Source organism: Salvelinus alpinus, chromosome 26, assembly GCF_045679555.1.
Source record: "Salvelinus alpinus chromosome 26, SLU_Salpinus.1, whole genome shotgun sequence".
NCBI classification, from domain to species: Eukaryota; Metazoa; Chordata; class Actinopteri; order Salmoniformes; family Salmonidae; genus Salvelinus; species Salvelinus alpinus.
In genome coordinates, this window is record NC_092111.1 from 11,397,749 (window position 1) to 11,422,516 (window position 24,768).

Sequence of the window (24,768 nt, forward strand, 5' to 3'; positions counted from 1 at the left end):
CATGCAATAAAATGCAAATTAATTACTTAAAAATCATACAATGTGATTTTCTGGATTTTTGTTTTAGATTCCTTCTCTCACAGTTGAAGTGTACCTATGATAAAAATTACAGACCTCTACATGCTTTGTAAGTAGGAAAACCTGCAAAATTGTCAGTGTATCAAATACTTGTTCTCCCCACTGTATGCCAATTGTATTGTATGCAAAAAACACAGGTGAATTCTTACAGCCATATTGTAAAAAGTAGTGAAGAATTAAGCATGGCTCTGACTTTTATTATAAAAAGTAATGAGTGATGAAAACTGAGTCAGTCTACATTGACATCATTTCGAAGTGCAAACCGACTGCCCGGGTAGCAATTATACCTTGTCAATGCAAGAGGACTGAACACACAAAAGGCTTAGCAAAAAAAGGGGGTGAACGAAGACTCAAATTGTGGCATTGTGATAATGACTAGCTCGTTGTCTCTGCATGCCCGCAAATCAGCAATCACAGCCTTCTAATTGGAGTGACATTAACAAACGTCAATCATGGCTCTCTTGAATCTAAAGGTTTGATGAAAGAAAGAAATGAACAGCACACATCCCCACCTAGACTCACACACACACACACACACACACACACACACACACACACACACACACACACACACCTTGTAGTTGCGGCAGGTGGGGTTGAAGGCATTGGTGCCGCAAGCAAACAGGGTCTCATCGTTCCGCGGTACCAGCACTTTGACATAGTTGTAGCACTCATCCTGGAAAAGAAAAACACAGGATACATAGTTAAAGTAGCACTCAGGCATTACTAGGTATCACAACAATTCACAAATACAATTATGGAGCCTTGAAACCATCCAATTATGTTATAGGGTGCACTTATGTTGCTAGGGAGAGTTTCTCTCCTGACCTCAAAGTAGACACACAAGGAACATGGTGATAGATACTCACACTGTTTCTACCCCTCACGGTACACTTGGCCACATCCTTGGACCTCCATGTGAGCTTCTGCAATACATGAAAGGGGTGGGGACTAAATATGACCCCATACTCTAGAGAAAACCCCACCACACCCAGAGTTCAATGAAAGAGACCTACGCAATCACAGAATGTGCTCGTGTGGCCATAGCCTGTCAGAGGCCTCTCTGTGACCTTTGGGGTCTGCCTGCCGAGAGCATCGCTTGACTTCGCCGCCCCGTCAACAGCAGGGGATTCTGGGAAGCTGATATGAAAAGGGGCTTCTGGGTATAACTACTGGACCTCTGCCATATTGGGGTTACGCTCGAGGGTTCTCCACTGTGGTCTTTCATGTTAAACAGAGGGGGAGGTAGCTGGGGGAGCAGCCAAGCTGAGGGCCATTGTTTGCAGTCAAGTCCATTAGTGTGGAAAACTCACTAGAAGCCAAGCTGTGGTACTTCTACAAACAAATATTATTGATGTTGCAAATAAATTATGGGTACTTTGTGTTTAGAAGAGAACAAGCAGATCAAAAGTGTGCAGTAATAAACCACATGGCCATGTTATTTCCTGTTTAGTTTTCTATGTTGTATTCCATCTTGCATAGCCATGTGAGATTTGATTGTCTGTTTGATTACGTAACTTACCAGCTGGGGGACGAAGTCGTCACCAGCTGTGGTCAGGTTTACTGCAAAGACATGGTCCCTGTGGGGTAAAGACTAAGATTTAGTGTCATGGTGTGCTGTTACAGTCTCATAAATAAAGGCAAACCGAGGGTTGGTTTCCCGGATTCTCCATTGAAAATGCTACAGTGTCCGAGAAACAGACCCTAGATTGGTTAGTCTGGTTGTGATGTTTAAATGGTTGCGATTGTTAACATGTGGACCAGAACGGAGGCAGTGGATTGGCTGACTGACCTGGCAGCGATGTAGAGTATGTGATTGATCCTCAGCATCCTCTGGAAGTCCAGGCCTAGTCTGGCTGTGTCGTTGTCCGACACCAGCCCCTGGAACCCTGGGTATAGGTAGGAGTCTACAAAAAGAGAAAATTATAATATAAAGAATAGTTGAATTATCACATACATAAAGACTTGTCCAATTCATGACCACAACTGTTATGGTATTTAAATCTTTAATACTGTAGTATTTGTTGGATTTTCAGTTGCTAGTGGCAATAAACAGATATGGCGTAGATTTGCAGTAGCTAAACTAAACCAGTCACTCTCTGGTCAGACTCTTTCCATTTTAGTCATGTCCTATTCTTAGTGTGGACTGGATCCAGGTTCAGGAGCCCTGCTTGTTTCTAAAGGTCAGACTGGAGGGAAGGTAATGAACAGAAACCTCTGCTAGTCCCCGCTCTCGCCATTTGTGTCCAGTCCTGAGTCTTGTTCATTAAGGCACGCAACATAACATTTTTGAAAACATGAGCGCTTCTTATTGGGCAAATCCCTGTTTTTATTGTCTGTTTTCTTCCGATTGGTGCCTAATGAACACAACCCTGCTGAAGGGTAGATGAAGGTTTGATAGATCCATAGTTTATTTGGCTCGGGATGAGTGAGCCAAGATAAAGTGTCTGCTACTCTAGTTCTGGCGCAATTCATTTTCATAAATGGCAATTATTAAAGCACATACTGTAGCCGTAAGATTAAACTTCTGTCGAAAGGCTTTGTTTGGACAACACAACAGCAAATATGATGAAGAGGCAAAAGTGTTCATTAAATGATAAGACTGTTGGCATTTCGTCGATGGCAAAGGCGACGCTAACCCGCAACATGCAGAGTGAGGAGCCGAATATGCTCCAACACTAAACAAAATGCCCTTGAGAAGTCCACTCTCACTCCCAGTTTGTGTAGATAGGTCTGATGCTGTCATTTCCACTGTCCGATATGTCAGGAGATATATCCGTAGTCAAATCGGTTTCAAGGTGTGTTATAGCTACTACATCCGGCAAATAAGAGCTGACATTTCTCCTCGACTTTGATTTGTGCATATCGGAACCTCTCTTTCCGCGATTTGAAGCTGTTGACCGCGCAAACCGACTCCTTTCTAATGCCACTGTGCCAATGACAGCCCCTCAGCGACACTTTCTCCTTCGCTTCTCTTTATCCACCTTTCTCACACCAATAATGTATGGAACCTGTCCGGCTCATTAACTATCATGTAAACCATACCTCCTGGAGCCGATAGACCCACATATAGTTAGAGAACTGTGGGAAAACTGTGCCCAACACCCACAAATCCAATGATGGCCATTTTGAGTGCACATCTTTGCTTAATCTAATCTTGGGTTTAATTTGCACAAGACCATCCCTCCAAACTCATCTCCCGTGCAGGCCAACTCTACAGCCTGACTTTGGCTCATCAATGTATTAACAAGGTAGCATTAGGGCTCTGAGCCTGCCTTAGGCCACGCAAATAGGCTATCGGTTTCCTTGCGTGCTGCTGGTGACAAATATCACAGCAATCGTCCTCCGCTAACTCTGGGGTAGATTTATACGTCACATCATATTAGTGCACTCTAACTACCAGTCCCGTGCTACTAAATGAATCCCCTTATATCACAGAGGAAAAATATGCAACATGGCACCACTTGGCCTTTTAAATCACTCTAAGCCAATCAGGGGGCTGGTGGGGCTACTCACGCTCCCATCCGACAACGTTGATTGGCTCCAGGTCCTTGGGGAAGGGCGTGGCCATGGCGAACAGTAGACAGGAAGTGAGTGTGAGGGCCGCCAGCAGGAGACGCCTCCTCATCCATTTCGGAGGGACCATCTTGAATGAGGAGAAGGGGGTTGGGTAGCAGCAAAGACGGCTTCAGCAAGTCATGGTGTGGGGCTCCGATCCAAGGGAGCACGGTCTGTGGAGGGAAATATGGACGGAGAAGAAAGGAATTAAGTTCAGTCAGATGAAAAGGGGTCATAGAATACACACTCTGTTTGACTATACATGTCAACCTATTTCATGGACATGTCATGCCAAATCTGTAATTGCTCAACTTAGGACCTTTTCTCAATTGGCTAGTGATCTTCGCAAATTAATCGATTTGATTTAAAGAACATTTATTCAGGAGCCGATGTCTATTAATTGAATGATACAATTTCAGGACAAGAGGCATTTTCTGCTTGCATTATCTAATCAAAAAGCTACAGTTATGATTCATCATAGCCTAATGGCATCTAATGGCAACACAAATCTGCGAGCATAACAAAATGTATTCTTCATTACAATTTTTGAAAGCAATGCACAAAAATAAAATCACACTGGACAATTGATTCACGTGATTGTCTCCATGTTCTGGTCTATCAACTCATGACACCGGCAGCAGTCCAGAATGCGTAAAACTAAACGTTAAACACTAATAAATAAAAAATTCTCCAAGGTCAGACTGACACCAGCCAGTTTTGGTCAGAAATATTAATGACCGACTTCAAGCTGTCTGCTTTCGTCAAAACAATATCAATGAGGAACGAACGGTTCGAGCTGGAACCCAGATGGTCTTAACGGCAGCCAACGTCAACATCTGCCTCTTTAGAGTACTAACATACAGCGCTAACACACACAGCCAGAGCGATGACAAGAGGGAGCTTCTGGCGGGAAAGGTCATTCTGTCTGAGACACGATACACGTCAGTCCAATGGACCATAGAGACGTGACGATCTACATTCTGAACGAGTCAATTGATAGTTTCATTGAAGTTGTTTGACTCATTTTTATAATGTTCCACATTAGCTCACAGGAAACGTTTCATATTGTAACGGCTGCATCAAGTTGATAAACCAAGTGGATTACACAGAGCAAGATCTAGATTCACTACAATATCATACATTACTAGGTTAACATTCTAAAATCCTGACCCTCTGACTCTTTCGTGAGGAATGCTGTGAGGAATGTTGCTAGCAAGGGGACATACATCCTTAAGCTAGGCATGTCTCCACTGACTCGCTAGAGCAGGGTTTCCAAAACTCGGTCCTCAGGAACCCAAGGGGGGCATGTTTAGTGTTTTTGCCCAAGCACTACACAGCTGATTAAAAAAATGATCAAGCTTAATCAGCTGTGTAACCAAAACGTGCACCCCTTGGGGTCTTGAGGACTGAGTTTGGGAAACGCTACGCTAGAGACAGGATGTTAGCTTGCCGCGCTAACTAACTGCCCTCCAAAAGTCAACAAACAGGAGCTCTCGCCATCAATATCAATTAGCCTACGCCATCCTAGTTTAGATTCCGTGCAGGTGCTGTGCTTAGCCGTGAGGTCAGCCAGTCATGGCCCCCCCCGGCTATAAATGATAAGGATTAGCATTAGCGTCTAGTCGTGTTTACGTTGTGGCTCGCAGTAGCCTCTGCTCTAAAGGATTACACCCACTCAGACACGCACAACCTACTTCTCCTCTACAGTCAGACTGAAGATACATGAATGAGGCAACCTGTGTTGTCATTCAATCGATGTTTGGAGGAAGTAACATGGGAAAGTCTGAGGTAATTTTTGTGATCATATTACACAAAGAGGGGAAGAGTTCAAAACTTCCCCCACTGACTAGCACAATCAGCACGACACATGAAAACGGGTAATGTTGTAACTGCACAGTCTGGAAAGTTTGTTTCCAGAAAGTTTGTTTCCAGAACAATATAATAGAACAAATGAAACAATGTTGTATATTTTTTTCTGGGCAAACCAAGGTCATATTGTATGACTGTGAGCTAAGGCCCAGCTGCTTTCAGTCCACCTTCAGCTTACCTCACTAGTGAGTAGAGGAGCTAAAAGTGAGAACAAACATTCCCATCTTCTCCAATAGAGTGGTTGTTACAGCTCTGCTAAGAGCTCCCAGCTGGGAGACAAACGACCCCGGAGACAAAAACTCACTCTAGCTCTTCAACTTGTTCTCTATTGTGGTGGCGCCTGCCTGGGTTGTGGTAGTCACAACCGTGGGGGACATTTCCTGTCAAGAGGCAAAAGATCAAAAGTACTGTATGAAACTGCAACAGGAGACGACTGAAGCCATCTTGGATTGATTTAAGAGGTTTGCTTCCGTTTGCTATGCTAAGTGTTGTAAATGTATAAAGACCAGTCACCAGACATGGAAGAATCTATCAAAAGTTTAGGTTTTGGTCCCATATTCTTAGCACGCAATGACTACATCAACCTTGTGACTCTACAGAGTCGTTGGATCCATTTGCCGTTCGTTTTGGGTTGTTTTCTCAATAGTAACTGGCATCCAACGAGTCTGCAGAGTCACAAGCTTGATGTAGAATATGGGACCAAACACTCAACTTTTGATTACTTTAACACACTAAGTTAATTTGTCCAAATACTTATGACAAATGGGGAGACTAGATACATGAAGTGCTTTCATTCCTAAACGGTAAAACAGGCATGTATGAAAATACCCTCAAATAAAAAGGTGACGTTCTGTACTGCCGCCTCGTATGAAACATTTGGAGTAGAAATGTTGGAGTAGAAAGTCACATTGTTAGCTTCACTGTCCACTGTGCAACTTGAGGTTCTTCTGTTTAAGCAAGAAGTTAGCTCCCCTGTGTGGAAAGGAGACCAATAGCAGGAATTAACTATTCTGGAAAGATGTTCAGGCTTTAAAAGAAGAGATCTAGCTCTCCCCCTAAAATTCCACAAGAGGCGTGGGTGTCAGTTACCGTACCGTTCAACTTCTCAACCCTCTCTCTGCGGTCACCGGCGTACGCCTGAGGTTTTGGAGCGATCGGGGAAAACCTCACTTCAGCTGAGACTGATTACGGTCCATGAAAATCCCTCCACACGCGTCCGCCAGCTTCTACACCACAATTACCTAAACACATAATCTCTGTTATGTACTACATAGTTCCAAAACCTCCTCTGCACTTTTGGTTTGTGTTAATGCATGGGAATGTGGATCCTCAGAGTGTCATTTATATCGAGAGACCAGTCCAACTTTTTCCTCACTCTTATTTTTGTATTTATTTTGGACTGTACTCGGGCACTGTGAGAAAACTACGGAATTGGGGAATATATAAAGGATCGTTTCCCACAGACTACACCGGTGCCATGGTTGAAAAGGGTTACAATGACCCACGGACAAACAGAGTCTTCAATCTACAACACGGGTCGCTGCCCTCATGTTTGTTATTAGATCTAGAGACTTAAAGTTAAGTGAATTGCTTAATTTCCTCTCATTTGCGTCCCATGTAACTGCGAAGACTGGGGGTTACCCCTGGTTTGAAGTCAAGGGCAAAAAAATTATAGTAGAGGAGGGCATCATCTTACAAGAAGGATTCACAGCATTTGTGAGTCTGTTAGAGATGGGAAGAGACAAGTTTGAACTATGCATCCGGCAAAAATAAACTTGGTTCGGTAAAGGCAGTCTTCCTATTTGACTTGCTTGCCACTGGCGGGTGTCATTCCATACTGCATTAGATGACTCCCTGCTAGGACAGCCAACATTCATTTCCCACGTACCTACTTAATCGCTATTCATTCCTCATCTGCAGTTTTTCTAACTCTACAAACTCTCGAGAACAAGCCACGTATCTAAGCTAGCGTAAACACAGCCCCCTCGGGACACGCAATGCTTTCTACACCTAGAGGGTCCACAACGAGGTTCTGTAAGTACAACACCAAGACTAACTCTTCACTGCTTGAGTGGACTTGGAAAAAAAGCATCTTGTAACATAATTTCTGGGAACTCTAGGTTGTAGTGAGTTGAGGGGGTGAAATGTTCTTTCAATGCAGGAGCAATGGAAGGAGAAAGGGGGGCTTTGCCAATATTGGCTTATAGACCTTGCGGAAAAACTACATGCGTAAGGTAAATCTTACAGCTGATTTGTGGTGATCAGGGCTTAAGTAGGTAATCTTAAGTGGGAGAGGGACAGCTTGAGGGTACCGTAAACAGCATACCTGTCACTATCACTGGTTGGAAAGACCACCTTGAGGCTTAAAGTAATCATTGGCTTTCAATTGGCTTAATATCGTTCCTTTCTGTCCCTTTTTGAACCTCAAATATAAAATATATATTTTTTTGACATTAAACTTGACATTAAATTACTTCACCAATCAGTGCGGATAGAGCAGCTTGCTATGAAGCGGGCAAGCTATAGCCTAGTTGTTTATATGAGTGATGGACAGACAAGTGTACAGCTCGGGATGCAACAAAACATTTGCGGGTGAGGAGAGAGCGAGATAGGGTGGAGGAGGCTTAGCTAGCTAACAAGCTTGTGTGTGCAGAGCGGCAACAGAATTAAAAATACTTTTACCTTTTTGTAGTTAATAAATCCAATGTGAAACGTAATAACTATAGTATCCTTAATTAACTAGCATTTAAAAAATCTATCCATTCTTCTCTAATTAAAAATGCTTCAGAGGAGGAGTTGCAGGTAGCATACACACACTAGCAAAGATTTCCAGCTGGCATTTAGACACTGTAACATGTTTCTCAGTGACAGAGGGCTTAGCATAAGCGTTTTGTTGTGTTTTTTTGTGGGACTGTAAAAAAAAAAAAAAATGCCCGGAACATAAAACATTTTTAACCGATTCCCATGCTTATAAAATAACGGTTCTGTTCCAGAACAGTATAGATCACTTTTGTTCTCATTCTGTTCCTCAAACAATTTCGTAATTTTCCGGTTTTCAGTTCTGTTCCCTCAACCGGTTCCAACCACTGGTCAAGAGAAATGTTTTTTCACAAAGTAATAGTTGGGATGAAGCGGAAAGACAAATCTCAGTGTCATGTGACAAGACAACGTAATCTTCTAATACGTACTGGTGGATTTCCCTTGCCTCTAGTTCCTTGTGGTGGGCAGCCCCTGTCCAAGGAAATCTTTCAACAGCCTAAAGGTTCCGTGAAAAGCTGTGGTTGGCCCCTAATGGTGCTGGTGGCTGCTAACATGGCTGAACCTTACGAAACCCTGGCAGACACCGTGGCTGATCGGAGACAGGGTGTGTTGAAGGCAAAAAAAATTGCCTTGGAACGGCCAGATCAACTGGCAGAGAGCATGAATGAAGGGATAGGAAGGATAGCAAGGATAGCAATGGCATGACGATGTTAGCAACAAACTCTTACGGAGTATGTGGACTCTGATGATCTACTATCATTTCATCATCAAATAGGAAATGGAGCTTGATGACACAGAACCAGCGCTGGTACTTTCAACTGATATTTCCAGTATTTGCAGAGCCTGAAGAGGAGTTTTAGTCTGTTCCCAAAGATTTCAAGTAAGCTTATCTCATCCTGTATGTGCGGGCACGTCGAAACATTTCGCTAAATTAGCGTAACGCCCTGTGAAAGGTTGAGAATATTATCAGTGAAACAATCAAAAGCAAGCATTAACATATTACACTCAGGGCTGATCAAACACGCACACAGCAAATAAGTACTCTGTGTGTGTGTGAAGCTTGGCAAACATTCAAATACACTTTTACAACTCCACTGGGACCTGTAAACCCCAAGTGCACCAAAAAGCAAGTGTGGCATTGATATATTGACTGAAAGATCCAGGCATATAAAAATCAGGTTGAACATTTGTACACTGCGCGGGTCCGGTTTACGATGGGTTGAATGAACCTGAGCCTGAAAAATGAAACAAATCAAGTACACATGCCCTCTGATGTCATCTAAATGCACATCATCAGTTGCGTTACGAGTGGTCATTAAAATAACTGATGGCATTGCATACGTTTCTGCTTACGAGCACGTTGTTTGGGCTCAGAGAAATCAATGTTGTCCGTAGCACACATCAATGGCTGCGTGTTCTATGTAAAACAAAAAGTATTTTTTTCTCCACAGGATTACTGATTAGATGGTACTGGTCATTGCTCGTGTTGAACTTGAGTAACCTTTCTGAATGAAGCTTGATCAGTGGCTGTGTATGAATTGATGCAGTTGGCAGCTGTGTGCGTTACAGCTCAGTATTCAATTCCGTGTGTGTTTGTGTGTGTTGCACTGCTCTTTCCCCGGTCTCTGATGATCCATTGGACACGGTTAGCCCCTTTGCTATGCAAGTCAGCTGCCAATCTCCTCCTAGCCACTCGCCACCCACTCGGCAAAATCCAAGTATCTGCTTTGGCGGCAGAAATGAGATCCGTCACGGAACCCTGGCGCGACCTGGGAATATCCCAGTGGTCAGCGGCTTTGGTGGGCTGTGGCTCATTTTGTGCTCATTCCTCCATTTCCTCTCACAGCCGGGCAGCCCTCAGGGATCATTAGGAGGCCTTTTGAAGATGAGCGCCAGCGTTTTCCTCCGAGCATCACAGCGTCAGCTCGATCACGCACACCTGAAACCGCCAGGCCCAGACAGGATCGTTTTAGGATAATGTGAGGTCTGTGTCGTGTCTTGTGCGCGTGCTTTGTTTTTCTCCCTGGGTCTCCATTTCTTTGTTTTTCTCAACAGGGCTCGGTTTTTATTTTCACACCAGGCCTATCGTTTTCTCCCATTCTCTCCCTCTCTCGCCCTGTTTTTCATAAACACTCAAAGCTCGAACAAACACTGACTGATTGTAAATGCATATTTTCTCAGTTTTCCCTCTCTCAGGCATGCTTGTTTGGTGTTTCTCACTTAACAACCGAAGGCTTTTGTGCTTGGCAACAGAGGTACTTGCCTGTTCTCTTACAAAGATGATAATAAATAGCCTTGTTTTTCAAAAATGGGAGAGAGTACAAAGAAACCAAATCTAGTGAACATGAGATGAAAGAGGGAAGGCCAGAAAATACATTGTTTCAAAAGACAGATATTAACTTTTTGCCACACATTAAAATAGAGAAACGGTCCGACCACTGATCTAACAGAATGATGAGAGCGGGGAGGGTATAGAGGAATCAAAGACCAGCCATTGCCGAGTCTGTTGTTCTGTATTTCCACAAAGAGGCTTCGGAGAATCCCAAAGGTGGCATTAAACATCTGTATAGACCACACTAGGTTTCCTCCAGGATAAAGTAGTAAAGCAGAAAGGAGAGGATTTGGGACAAAGCTGAGCTCACCGCTTCCCGATATACTCCTGACACAATAGATCGATCACTTTGTACGAGTGATTTTCCATTTTAACCGCAGCCTGCGTAAATTCACAGGTTATGAATCAATGGGCTCTATTCTGTGCACTTTTTAAGCCCTCCATTTTGAATAGAGCGCTAGGCACCGTAAAATGCCACGGCCTCGCCTGCTCGCTTCCTGGCGCTTTACGCCGCGACAAAGTACTTAATCATTGTGTATGCTCTTACATTGTAATGGCACCTTACAGACATGACAGGGTACTGTCTGGCATGTTATTAACCGAAACGCATGGCAAGTTAAAGGATGTTTATCACAAATGGTTTCTAGGAGAGGGGAAAACCAGGTCAAAATGCCTGTTCCTCAGCAAGATCATCCCTCTGGCTCAATAGGCCTAAAATGGATTTGGTGGAGATCAGCCTACGGATAGCACAAATCTCTGTTCAGTTGTCTTGATATACAACAAAGACATTCACTGTGTGTGAATGCTTGCTCTTAAGAGTCCTTCACAGAGAGGGGTGTTTCCTTTTTTATTAAATATTGAATACATTGATTTGGCAATATTTATGCAATGCAGAAATTCTCCATATGCACAAAAAGCTTATTTCTCTCAAATGTTGTGCACATCCCTGTTAGTGAATATTTCTCCTTTGCCAAGATAATCCATCCACCTGACAGGTGTGGCATATCAAGAAGCTGATTAAACAGCATGATCATTACACAGGTGCACCTTGTGCTGGGGACAATAAAAGACCACTAAAATGTGCAGTTTTGTCACACAACACTATGATGTCTCAAACTGAGGGAGCATGCAATTAACATGCTGAATAGCAGAAATGTCTACCAGAGCTGTTGCCAGAGAATTGAATGTTAATTTCTCTACCATAAGCAGCCACCAACGTCGTTTAAGAGAATTTGCCAGTACGTCCAACCCGCCTCACAACCGCAAACCACGTGTAACCACGCCAGTCCAGGACCTCCACATCCAGCTTCTTCACCTGCGGGATCGTCTGAGACCAGCCACCCGGACAGCTGATGAAACTGAGTATTTCTAATAATAATAGTATTTGTAATAAAGTCATTTTGTGGGGAAAAACTCCTGATTGCTCCCCAGTGGGTGGGCCTATGCCCTCCCAGGCCCACCCATGACTGCGCCCCTGCCCAGTCATGTGAAATCCATAGATTAGGACCTATTTCATTTCTTTAAATTGACCGATTTCCTTATATGAACTGTAACTCAGTAAAACCGTTGAAATTGTTGCATTTATATTTTTGTTCAGTATAGAGTGCCTTGAAACATGGCACTGGACCGTGAGAGAAAAACTGGGATACGCTTTCATCATGACAGCTAATCCAGCAGCCATCTTTCATTGCCTGGTGTCATGCTGAAGGACAAACACCAAAAGAGTCTTCTCTCCTAGAAAAGAGAGGGGAGAAAGAGAGAGAGAGAGAGAGGGAGAGATGGATGAAATGAGGAGAGAAAGAAAGCAGTGCATTGGAGAGAGACCACAGAAAGAGCGAGAAAGTGTTAATCAACAATGAGAGTACACTCCCAACCACACACACAAACGCGTCCACACAGCTGTAGAGCCGTGGGAGACAAACAGTCCTGTTTGTAGCGGGCGGCTAGCAGGCGTGGTGCTAAGCCTTGGCAGAGGGACCATTAAGTGTGAGCATGTGATAAATGCACTGGGCTCCACAGACCTGAAGTTCTCATTACTTTGTGTGCAGTAGAGAGCTGCAGAGCCATCGCTCATGAAGGATGGGGGATCCATTGGCTGTGTGTGTGTGCGTGTGTCGGTGTGCACGCGTATGTGTGCGCGCGTGTGTCAAACTTGACCAACACAACGCTATTCATATCAATCAATGACTCCCGTTCATATTCCCTTTTGGGCAATAGGGTACAGTGAGAGGGGAGGTGGAGTGGTAACATAAGCCCTGTGTTATCAAGCCCCTTAGAAACACACTTTGTGGTCTTAACGTCGCATTCCGTTGCCCTCCGCAAACTCTATTTCTGCCCTTCTCGTCTCTCTTGGCCGTCATCTGTGGAATTTCCCCAGGCGGCTCCAAGGCCAGAACCACTTTGGGGAGGGGGGGGGGGGGGGGGTTGCATCAAACGAATAGCTAGCAGAAAGAAAGAGCCAACGTTGCCTGAAGGAAGGAGGTACGTTTATTTTTATTTGATATGTTTGATATGTCGAAAGCCTGTGCCGGTTGCCCTCAAGAGGGTCAAGTTAGAGGCATAACTCTAAAGTGTATTCCGTGCAAATGTAAGAACATACAGCTTTAAGAGAGCAGGGCTCAAGAAATGATCAAGTCTCTATGATTCAGAGCTATCATTTTACGATTCTATTAACTTTGTTTGGGGAAGAGACAATTAATTCCACATTGGAAATAAAAAGGGGGGGGGGGGGGACTGTTTTCGCATCGCATCAAAGTAACTCTTCGATTGTCAGTGAGAAAACAGGGGAAGGGCAAGACGCTGTTATTAAACTGTTTGAAAGAGATTCTCAATTTAATCAAGGACGCTGAACAACGAGCGACGGTGGCTAAAGAAAAGAGGCGAAAGATGAACGTCAGATTAGACAGATGAAGGGGTTTAAAATAGGCCCCCACTCCTCTTCAGGGAGAGATGAAAAGCAGAAGCAGGAGTGGAGGGTCCCTCGCTCTCCCTCCCTATTTTTTTCCACTTTCTCCCTTCTCTTTGCAATCTTTCTCCATCCCCACTCGCTCTCTCTTCCAACGCCCTTTCTTCTGCTTCCCTATCTTCAATCATCACGCTTTCTTATTTGGATCATTCCTCCATGTCTCTTGAACTCGAATCGTCAGTCTTGAACTCAAATCGTCAGTCTTGAACTATTGTTTCTATCCCCATGCTACTTTGCTTTTCCCCTCTCATCTCAGCCTACCGCCTGCTGCTTTGGTCCACTTCTTTGATCGCCCTGTACTCAGAACAGCATAACACCCTGGCTTCTGATCCCAGGACAGTTCCAAACACATTGATCCTCCTCTGAACAGCCAGCTACTGTACCAGTCTCATCTAGGCCATATGAACTTTGTCAACAAAGGATGACATTGTCTTGCTGTACGCAGCCAAGCCTCTAACCACGAGTCCATAAAACAGTGTTGGTAATAGTACAGCTATCACAAATAGAACAGATTGACCGTCCTCGCAGGTATAACACAAGCTCTCATTCTCTTGAAACGACCGATTCTGCAACCTTCCCGAGAGTGCACGTCTCTGAACAGTAAGCTGTTTGTGAGAAAGTGTGTGTGTGTGTGTGTGTGTGTGTATCTCCTTGTGTACAGCAAGTGTGTGTTTGTGTGAGTCCATAGATTGCTCTATTTTCCTATTAAGTCTCCTTTCACGGTTTCTCGACATGTGTCTGTGAGCCCATAGGGACAGAAGCTGTGGCCCCCTTTCTTCTAAAAATAGGCCAGTCTTTAGTGTCCCTAATACTCGACTGGACCGGCTGACACAGCGATAATTGGGGGGTGTTGAAAGCAACAGTGAGACATGGAAGTGATTACCAAGCGAGAGGGCTTTGAATCACAGAAGTGCTTTTCTTTCTGGGCTCTGCTCCCTGGTGGGCATGCCACCTAACAACTAGCCCTGAGACTTTAGCAAGGTTTAGAGTGATTGGTGTTCACGGTGTGTGTGTCAGAGTGGATGTATGCCTTTGTGTGTGTGTGTGCGCATGTATGCATGCGTGTGTGTGTGTGTGTGTGTGTGTGTGTGTGTGTGTGTGTGTGTGTGTGTGTGAGAAGCAATTGGATACCCTCAGTCCCCCTTCTGCGGCACTTTGAGAAAAAGGTCATGTCGCGCCCGTGGTGAGGACATCCCAGAGCTGGGCTTCTGCGGTCACTCTCTCCCTGGACAGCCGGCTGCTGGGGAATCAATACTTTGACCTCCAGTGCTGTTCTGTGTCAGCATAGAGGTGCATTATCGGACAGCTCCAGGTGCTAGAGTGTGAGAGCTAAGTGCCTGTTATCACCACCATTGCTGGCCCGAGATCTCATCTAGCCACATGCATCGAAAGCCATCTTTCCCCTTATCGCTATACAGTGCCTTTCCCTCTTCTTTCCTCTTTCTCCCATTGCTCTTTTGCGTTCTTGCCGCTCTCCATGTCTTCATCCTCCTCCATAAACCCTCCCTCCGCTCTTTCTCTTTGGATTTAAATGGAGTTTGACGTTTCTATGGCAACTTGAGTGTTATCGACAGAGCTTGTGTCTTCTAACCTTCAGCGGTGGCCTCTCCTCAATAGGTGGGCTGGTGTTTATTCAGAAATCCATAACCCGCCATTTTAAGAGCAGTAAACGAAACCATGGTCTTTAAGAGCTGGTGTCAGTGTCCTTGGGCATTTCTTGCAAGCGGCAGCGGCGCCTTAGCCACTTATCAAGAAGGCAGGCACTTGTACTGCAGTAGAAAGACATCTTGAGAAATGATCCAAAGCACTCCGTTTACAATCTCCAGATGGAAACCTGGGCAAAAGGCCGGTCCTTTTCATACCGTCTCCTCATTTTCCATCTACCTGTGCTATTATATGACCAGCATGAAACAAGTATGAATGAGGATTGATGTTGCAACTCCCCTTGGGTTATTGGGGGGAAAAAACACAAAAACATAGATACAAATTTCACTTAACGCTATGCAGCAGTCTACACAGCGCTCTACACAGCAGTAGCGGCTTTGTGAGTATTTTGTCATTAAGCCCAATGGTTGGCCTGTCACCTGTGGATCGATGTGCTAAGACTCCGTGACCGTCTCCTCCTCTGAGGGATATAAGGAGGTGACAGTTCCCATGGTTTCCCCTGCCTGCCTCATCGATCGCAGCCGGGGAGAGGAGGTAGGAACGTCGATTCGTGTCACATTTTTTGGCCGTGAAGCTGACTCCGAACCCACCTCTCTTGCTGTAGCTACATTCTGAGGCTGCAACACAACTGATTGGCTCAAACGCATTAAGGAAATAAATTCCACAAATTCACTTTTAACAATGCACACCTGTTAATTGAAATGCATTCCAGGTGACTATCTCATGAAGCTGGTTGAGAGAATGCCAAGAGTGTGCAAAGTTGTTATCAAGGCAAAGGGTGGCTACTTTGAAGAACCTCAAATATAAAATATATTTTGATTTGTCTAATACTTTTTTGGTTACTACATGATTTCATGTGTTATTTGATAGTTTTGATGTCTTCACTATTATTCTGCAATGTGAAAAAAAAAAAAAAAAAAAAAAAAAAACCTGGAATGAGTTGGTGTGTCCTAACTTTTGATTGGTACTGTATATATGCAAAGAAATATATGATTTTACTGAGTTACAGTTCATGTAAAGAAATCAGTCAACTGAAATATACTAATTAAGCCCTAATCTATGGATTTCACATGACTGGGCAGGGGTGCAGTGCATTTGGGAGCCAGGCCCAGCCAATCAGATGAGTTTCCCCCCACAAAAGGGCTTTATTACAGACAGAAATACTCCTCAGTTTCACCAGCTGTATGGGTCGTTGGTCTCAGATGATCCCGCAGGTGAAGAAGCCGGCTGTGGAGGTCCTGGGCTGGCGTGGTTACACATGGTCTGCGGTTGTGAGGCTGGTTGGATGTACTGACAAAATCCCTAAAATGACATTGGTGGTGGCTTGTGGTAGAGAAATTAACATTAAATTATCTGGCAACAGCTCTGGTGGACATTCCTGCAGTCAGCATGCCAATTGCACGCTCCCTCACAACTTGAGACATCTGTGGCATTGTGTTGTGTGACAAAAAGAAAACCTTGGAGAGTGCAGGTGAAAACCCCATAATCAAACAAACACAATATTCAGAAAGTACAAAGTGGACATTCTATACAGGGTCAGTATAATGTCAATGTCCTCCCTTTCTGCTCAAGGTGTGCCCCATTATCAAATGATTTAAAAGTGACCCTATGTTGACCACTCAGCTGGGTGTGAGTGAGGAAAGACTACCCCTGCAATTACATTTGAGAATCATCTCGCATGCTTTTCCATTTAGTCAGAAACCGTAAGCACAGCTGAAAATTCAGGTGAGCCAACATTCTATCCAAATACTGACTAAAATGAATTGCTGTGGAATAATGACTGACAACTCGTCAACACTCTGGCCCAAAACTAACAGGGTTTCCCCACACCTGGGCTGAATGGTCTACCCGTGCCTCTTGACTGTTACCATGTCTATTTTCACCTTTACTCTCAGCAACCTTCCCTGCACAAAGCCAACCTTGGCACACCTGACAGTGCAGCAGTCCCATTCAATCCCACACAAAGGATTCTGCCAACATGGCTGATAGGAATACAAGATCCGCGAGGAGACCCGTCTGTTCGAAACAAGAACCTCTCCACAGTCCGTTTGCTAACCTGTTTTCTCATGGCTCTCCTGTCCCTCTGCAGCACACATACGTTGAGCAATATATTCGGAACATCGAGTCACAATAATAAAAATCACAGTATCGAATCGGAATACATATAGAATCGTGAGAATCGCAATACATATCGTATCGGCCCCTAACTATCGTGATAAAAACATATTGTGAGGTCCCTGGCAATTCCCAGCCCTAGTGACAACATTGAGAGAGAGAGAGAGAGATCAGAGTAATATCGTTAGGGCCACACACAATTGACTTGGCTAACCATATGTCTCCGGAGCTTATACAAGTGCTGCCAATTTAGATATTGCACCAGTAACTGCATCAAGGTTGTGATCGGCATTGCTATAGGGGGATTACAATACTTTGGGACTTTGCTGATCAAGTAAAGTGCATAATGAAATCAAAATCACTGGGCTGAGAAATTCAATCCCCCAAGACGCCCTCTCCCATGGTGCTATTGCTTTTACCTACCGCTCCAATGAGCTCAATGAAACATCTAACCACCCTGCAATAGGAGGGAAACTCATCGATACTCACAGTCTTGAACCTGCGGAGACTGGCAGATGCAGCGTGCAATCAGTCACTGTCGTCGAAGTTCACAGGAAGTGGAAGAAACAATGGTTGAGAAAGAAGAGAGGGAGGTGGGGGTGGACCCCCGCAGAGTGGTCCTCAGCCAAGTCCTGTGACGACAAGAAGGACAACGTTTATATCAGAAACGTCAACTTTTTCTAAACACACAACAAAATGGCCCCGTCTAATTTTCGCTTCACCCCTCTGACCGTCCAATCCAGGGTTCGCGATTGTAGTTAGGGAGACAGAGTGGGAGAGAGAGGGCCTCCTAATGTAATCAGCATACAAACATTGACAAATCCATCTGTTTGGGGCGCAATGGAGGGCAAGAGTGGTTGACTCAAAACTTCAATGGTGACCACAGCATGGTCCCCTATTAGTGGGGAATGGCGGTCAGTGGCATTAGGTTTGACTGACGACATCCACGTAAATAGATCTCGATCATAAAATGACGACACAATCCTGTCTGCAAATGTAACTATTAATTCCAAAAAATATAAAAGTAAAGAACTACCATTAGAATAACTTCCTTCCTTACCGTGCTATTCGATCACGATTAAAACAAAAACAATCATGTTAAAAGTAGCCTATTTCCTGGATTTGACCATTTTTACTGGAGGGAACGTTTTTTTTTTGTTGAATAACCTTTACTAATCAGATTTTTTGGAAACGAAGCCTTGGTCCAATTATAATTTAACTTGACTAACGAGCGTGAGCTCAAGAGTTAAAACACACAGCGGAGCCCCACAGGAGACTGGCTGAGGCACTCTAATCTAATCTTACCAGAGAGGAACATGACCACTGAGGTGAGGCCATAGCACAAACCTGCTACCGTGGCAACGGCAACCCAGAGAGACCACCTGGCCAATAGGAAGCCGAATAAGAGACGAATGGAAACCCCTCAGGCCTCATAATGGCCCTATTGTTATGATCCATCATCTGTCTGTATTACCCCGTCACTGCCTTTTTATCTTGTACTTTCTCCAACAAAACAATGTTTGAGGGTTTTATCCTGATATGCTGTTTTCCCCCATTTCACCCTCTGATGCCTTTCCCATTCTCTATCTGTCCGTCAGCTCGACTTCCTCCGAGTCAGGATTTGTAATACAGATCATTTTTATATTCCACAACGAGCCCGGTTGTTGCCTTTCTGTTGATCTACAGTCTCTTTATCCATCACTCTTTTACCCAAAGTACAGCCTCTTTCTTCATTCCGCTGGCCCTTTCATTTTAGAAATGCCTTTGTTTATAATCGCTTATTCCACGATAATGGTGTTCTCTGTATGATCTTTTTACACTGCCAATGTTTTTTTGTTTTTTTTTTGTACATCAAGTCACAAAATCCCTCCGTCATTCAAAAATAAAAGAATCCATCACAACGGGAGTCGTTTGTACTGTATTTGACAAACTTCATTGAGTGTTTGATGCATGCTTAAACAAGTTGTCTGTCAAGTTGTTTGACTACTGGATGAATTGGATGTTTGGCTGACACCAGGCAGCTATCCGGAGTTTGGGGGGGGGGGGCAATGAATTACTCCATTGATGCATTTGAGATTTATTGAGAACAGTTTGGCTTTGGGAGAAAATAATGGTATGTTAGGACAAAGATCAATGCAGCTTGCTTGGCCATATCTCTAGCCCTTCCAAAGACTGGAGATACTACCGGTCCTAGAACGCTTGGGTAATGGAGCCATTTTTCAAGTTGATTCCAGTTTCCCTCTAGGCAAGGCAGTGAAAAATAATCTACAATAAGGACACCGATCTGAGAGAGTGATTGCGTAAAAGGGCGTGCCTGTGACAGCTACCTCTCATGGCCAACATGTCTACAGGGAGAATATCTGGATTTAACCATGAGCTGAGACAAAGACCAATAACTAAAGGGAGAGAGAGAGAGAGAAGCAGAGAGAGCGAGGCAGAGAGAGAGAGGAAGAGAGAGAGGCAGAGAATGAGAGCAGGCAGAAATGGGGTGATGCAGAGGTAAAGAAAATGAAAATATGAAAGAATGATGTAGAAGTGTGTGTGTGGGGGGGGGGGGGGGGGTGAAAAAGGATGAATAAGTGGCAGAGAGAACGACATCCGCAATAAAGAGAATAATTGACTGGGGAAAATGGTTATGAGAGACAGGAAAAGGAGAAAGAGGTGAAGAAAAGTTAAGCTCAAACAGGGCGGACAGACAAATCTACATACAAGAAAATTCTGAGCAAGGAGGCTGCAGTCCTAAAAAGGGTTTACAATTGGCTGATGCAGTTACAGGTGTGTGTATTTTATACTTTGCTACAAAGTCCCTACAGAGAGTTCAGAGAGAGTTCATCTGATCTCGGGTTTTTAAGCCAAACTAACAGCAAAAAGAGAGCGTAGCCTGACAAACAGACAGCACACTCCAGCTGACTAAGCTGAGCCATATTTGATTTTTCATCAGCTATATCAGCTTTCATCGCAGTTGCAAATGAGAACTTGTTCTCAACTAGCCTACCTGGGTAAATAAAGGCTAAATAAAAATTAAAAAGTACACTTTTATTTACTAAATACAACTATCCAGGTAATAACTTGTGTGATGACCATGTCTTTGATCAACTTTCTTTGCTCATCCATATTTAAAGTTTGAAAAGATAGGGCTCAATGTGGAGTATACCATTGACTTAATGGAGTCTTTCAGACTTCCACTAACACGAGCGCAAAGACAAATAAGTGCTCCAGAAACTTTACTCTGAATTTGTCCAAATGTTCAGAAATTATGTGGCTGGGTGAATGAGCAACTATTCCCCCCCCTGCTTGTTTTAGTTCCAAATTCCGTGGTGCCCATTTTCTCATTCATATTCGAGCCCATCTCCTCGTCAATCTGACTTAAACTACAGCTACACTTCCCTCAATGTGTCCCTCAAGAACAAAGATGGTTCCTCAAGAAGCTAGCAGACATGGTTGTGACCAATGATTAACGAGTTCTAACGAGTATCCCGGCCTGCCTTAACCAAGTCCATTTTCTCAATCTGTCCCCGTGGCAACACCGGGTCGTAATGAGGCCCATCCTCGTTAGGCCATGATTCATTGACTCCACTCCCCCTCACACCTAATGAAAACCTCTGCTTCCTTCCTCCTCTCTTTTCCTTTCCACTCAACTTCTCCCCTCTAAATGTCCATCCCTCTTCTCAAACACGCCCTCCTCGCCGATCCTTCGGTTTGTATTAGGACTCCTGACTTTCTCCCCGGCTCACTTTCTCTCCAGTGTTCTATTCCTTCACTCATTCATTCCCCTCTCGTCCGATTTGGTCTCGTCTTCTTTTTTCATCACTTCTCATCCATGGCTGTCCAACAGCCTGACAGTTAGGTCGGAACCGTCACTTGTGATCAATTGGCGTGACCTCACTTCCTGTTATGAAACGAGCACATCAATAAATGACTGCCAACCAGTCAGGGAAATTCCAGTCTGTTCTGGGACAAAGAAGACATCAGTTCCACTGAACAGTGCTGAACATCCTTGTGGGATAACCATAACGATTCCCGATTACTCACAAAACATGGCGAAGAGCGTTTCATCACGGGAGGAACTTTACTACTCCACACTACAGAGCTCTAATGATACGATCCCCGCTGGTATTTTGCAGAGGGGAGAGAATGTCTATTGAAATGAGTTTGTGTGTGCGTGTGTGTATGCACCTTTGTGTATGTGCGAACGTGTCCAATGGAGATTACGCATTTCAGCCCCTCTGGAAGCCATTTGCTGGTTGCCCTTGGTAACAGGTAGTGAGAGACCTCTGATTCTTATTACACCCTGTTAAAGCAATGTCATCACTGCCCAACAGGCGAAACGCCCTCCCCCCAGTCATACTTGAGGGAAACGGACACACTTACACACACACGCACGCACACGTCAGAGCTTCAAGTGTTCCAGAACCCCCCCCCCCCCACACACACTCTAGAGCCACCACAGCCACTCCCCTCAGAGCACTTCTACTGCAACCTCATCTTAACAGATGACGTGGGGGTTAGCTGAGGGGAATTACAAGGAGCTGATTGGCTGAATCACTGATGGGATTACAACCGTAGTAAAGTGGAGTGCAGCAAGGTCAAGGATTGGCCCGGTTTACATTGCCATGAACCCTACAGACCCTTTGGGGGTGGTTTTGACGTTTTTACAATGGTGGATGGGTTATTCAAGGGGTCAATTTAGTAACAGAGTGCCACAGGGGTTAATCCCGGGACCCCTCTATTTTCCACGGGTTCATCTGTCTGTGTTAACTCTAGGATATGCCATTTGGGACAACGCAGGAGACTACACACTGTAGCGACGAGACAAAGACGTCATGTGCTTTCACTGCCCACTCTGATTTTGCTCTTATCGTCAGCTGGGTAATCAGAATGGCTTACTGCCTGATGACAAACAATGTCCGGGAGAACAGAGACACAATGGACATGGTCATAGACATACACAGGCAGGCAGGCAGGCAGGCAGACATTCAGAGTTCATCCATATCTCCGACTGTATAAACATAACTGTTTTTCTTCCAATGGAACAAAGTTAATGGAGGATGCATTCCAACAGTAAGGGCTTGAACAAAATGTCAAAACGGGACTGAGCAATTAACCCCAAATATGGGGCAAACTGTGATAAGGGGATGAACAAAGCAAGGTCTCATAAGCTCTTTTGTTGCCACCTCTTTCCATAACTCTCGTATACTGGTCCAAAACAGGGGGGAAAAACAGTATTTTTGATGCAGGCAAATTGTCCAAATTAAAGGAGAAGATGGCAGGTGGAGAGCAAGAAGAGAGGGAGACGTGAGGGAGAGAGGAAGGAAAAGATGTGAAGAGAGGATAAACAAAGACAACATAAGAAGGAAGAGGGAAGATGAGGAGAAGGGTGAATGTAAGGAAAGGAAGGAGGAGAGAATAATGAGAGTGGTGGAAGAGTGCAGACAGAGATGAAAAAGAGTGATAGAAAAGCAGCGATAGGGAAGAGAGAGAGAGAGAGGGAGAGAAAGGGAGAGAGAAGAGGGAGCGAGAGAGATAAAGAAACAGAGCAAGGGAGTAGCCAGGCAGAACTAATTGAAGACCCACTGGTGAGGTGGAGTGGGTGCCTCTGTGTTGCCTGGAGCGACTGCTCAAGGCGGTTGTTGCCCAGGAACCCCCCCCCCCCCCTCCCTCTACGGCTGTTGATGGAATTGGCTAATTGGATCAGACAGATTACAGATGTCTAAGGACGCAGGCTAACTGTTTGTGTGTAGGTGTGTGTGTGTGGCTTTATGAACATGTCTCTGTGGTTGCTTTTGTGACTTATGGAGAATTGTGTTTCTAATTCTCAGAGACCGGTTTCAGATGCAACCACCACTCACAAGAGGGACATTGTATGTGTATCGTGCAATATTTGTGTGTGGGTAGACATGCATAACATGTCTGTACTTTGAAGCAAGTCTCATAATAAAAGTACTTTATTAAAGGGTTGGTGCGTGCTAGTGTACGAAATATGCTTATGAGTATATAGCTCACACACATTCATGCGGGCTGGTTTGGTCCACAACTTATATCCTATGAAAAACGTATTATCCCTAGTGTTTCACCGTACAGTTCATTGAACGCTCAAGCATAAACTCCGTAGCGCATCACTTTAGGTCACCGGTAAATGTTTTTTTTGCAACGTTAAGTAATAGTTTTATTCAGATTGGGAAATGTCTAATGGCTGGGTTTTTGTAGTCTTATGATTGGGACCTACTGGTTTATTATGTCTGAATGAATGGACTGCTTATCTTTAACATCATGCTGTGTGTGGCTGCTGTCTTTCCATCGGCCCTATGCAGTGGTGTAGTGGAGTCTGGAGAAGTGGGTATACTAAAATTGCCTAAATGGCCTGCCCAGCGAAGGAAAGGAACCCTGTGTGAAGAATCCTGTGTTTTCCTATTGTTTTTTATTCGTTATCCTATATATTTTTCAGTTTTGCCCTCTCAAAATCATTATTTTTTTTATTGTAGAAAAACAACAAAAAATGTGATGTTCTAAGTCGGGGGGGGGGGTGCTGAGGAGTATTTTGGTAACAATAATGTATTATTTTTGTTCAATCGGATTGGGTGGGCTTGGGTCCCCAATGCCTACGCCCCTGATGCAAACAGGGCATGACGACTGAATTGCGCATCACAAATAGCCTACTAACTAAGACCTTGGACTAAAAACTTTTTCAATGCCTTGTTTGCATACCCATTGTTGTCTTAGTTAGGACATCGACCAGTAAATGCTAAGTTGAAACGTCTTTCCTACCTACCCTATCGATGTCATTCTTCTGTGAGCTACTCCATGCCAAAACCAGTTGAGAGCTGCGCGCCCTTGCTGCCTGCAGAAGATATTCCGCTGAAACTAGGCTGTGTGCTGCGCGCCGCATGTGAATATATTTCACGTGCTTTGCGATTGTGTAGGGTACTTTCTGCATGATTTCTCTACTGTACTACATAATTAATAAGTTGTATACCTCCACGACACTAATTTGATATGTGTCAGTGGGGATTAAGAAGTGCGTTAAAGCAGAGGCGCACCTTTGATTTTAGAAGTGTGTATACACACACACACACACACACACACTATCAGTCAAAAGTTTGGACACACCCACTCATTCCAGGGTTTTTCTTTATTTTTACTATTTTCTACATTGTAGAATAGTGAAGACATCACAACTATGAAATAACACACATGGAATCATGTAGTAACCAAAAAAAGTGTTAAACATTTCAAAATATATTTTATATTTGAGATTCTTCAAAGTAGCCACCCTTTGCCTTGATGATAGCTTTGCACATTCTCTCAACCAGCTTCACCTGGAATGCTTTTCCAACAGTCTTGAAGGAGTTCCCACATATGCTGAGCACTTGTTGGCTGCTTTTCCTTCACTCTGTGGTCCAACTCATCCCAAACCATCTCAATTGGG

General features: G+C 44.2%; 1 protein-coding gene across 4 annotated transcripts in view; it reads right to left on the reverse strand.

The window, feature by feature from the left end:
• LOC139554702 (semaphorin-6D-like) overlaps positions 1-24,768 on the reverse strand; it is a 109,048-nt gene that overhangs the window by 26,676 nt on the left and 57,604 nt on the right. For 2 of the 4 annotated variants that reach the window (XM_071367749.1, XM_071367746.1), the window contains exons 3-8: positions 17,832-17,974; positions 3,595-3,809; positions 1,871-1,985; positions 1,601-1,658; positions 948-1,004; positions 653-754 (exon numbers count right to left, since the gene is read on the reverse strand). In XM_071367749.1, coding sequence (XP_071223850.1) covers positions 653-754; positions 948-1,004; positions 1,601-1,658; positions 1,871-1,985; positions 3,595-3,724 — 462 coding nt within the window. In that variant the 5' untranslated portion in view covers positions 3,725-3,809; positions 17,832-17,974. Of the gene's footprint in view, positions 1-652; positions 755-947; positions 1,005-1,600; positions 1,659-1,870; positions 1,986-3,594; positions 3,810-5,809; positions 6,029-17,831; positions 17,975-24,768 lie in introns of those variants that run through there. The other 2 variants (XM_071367747.1, XM_071367748.1) reach the window with 2 other exon arrangements.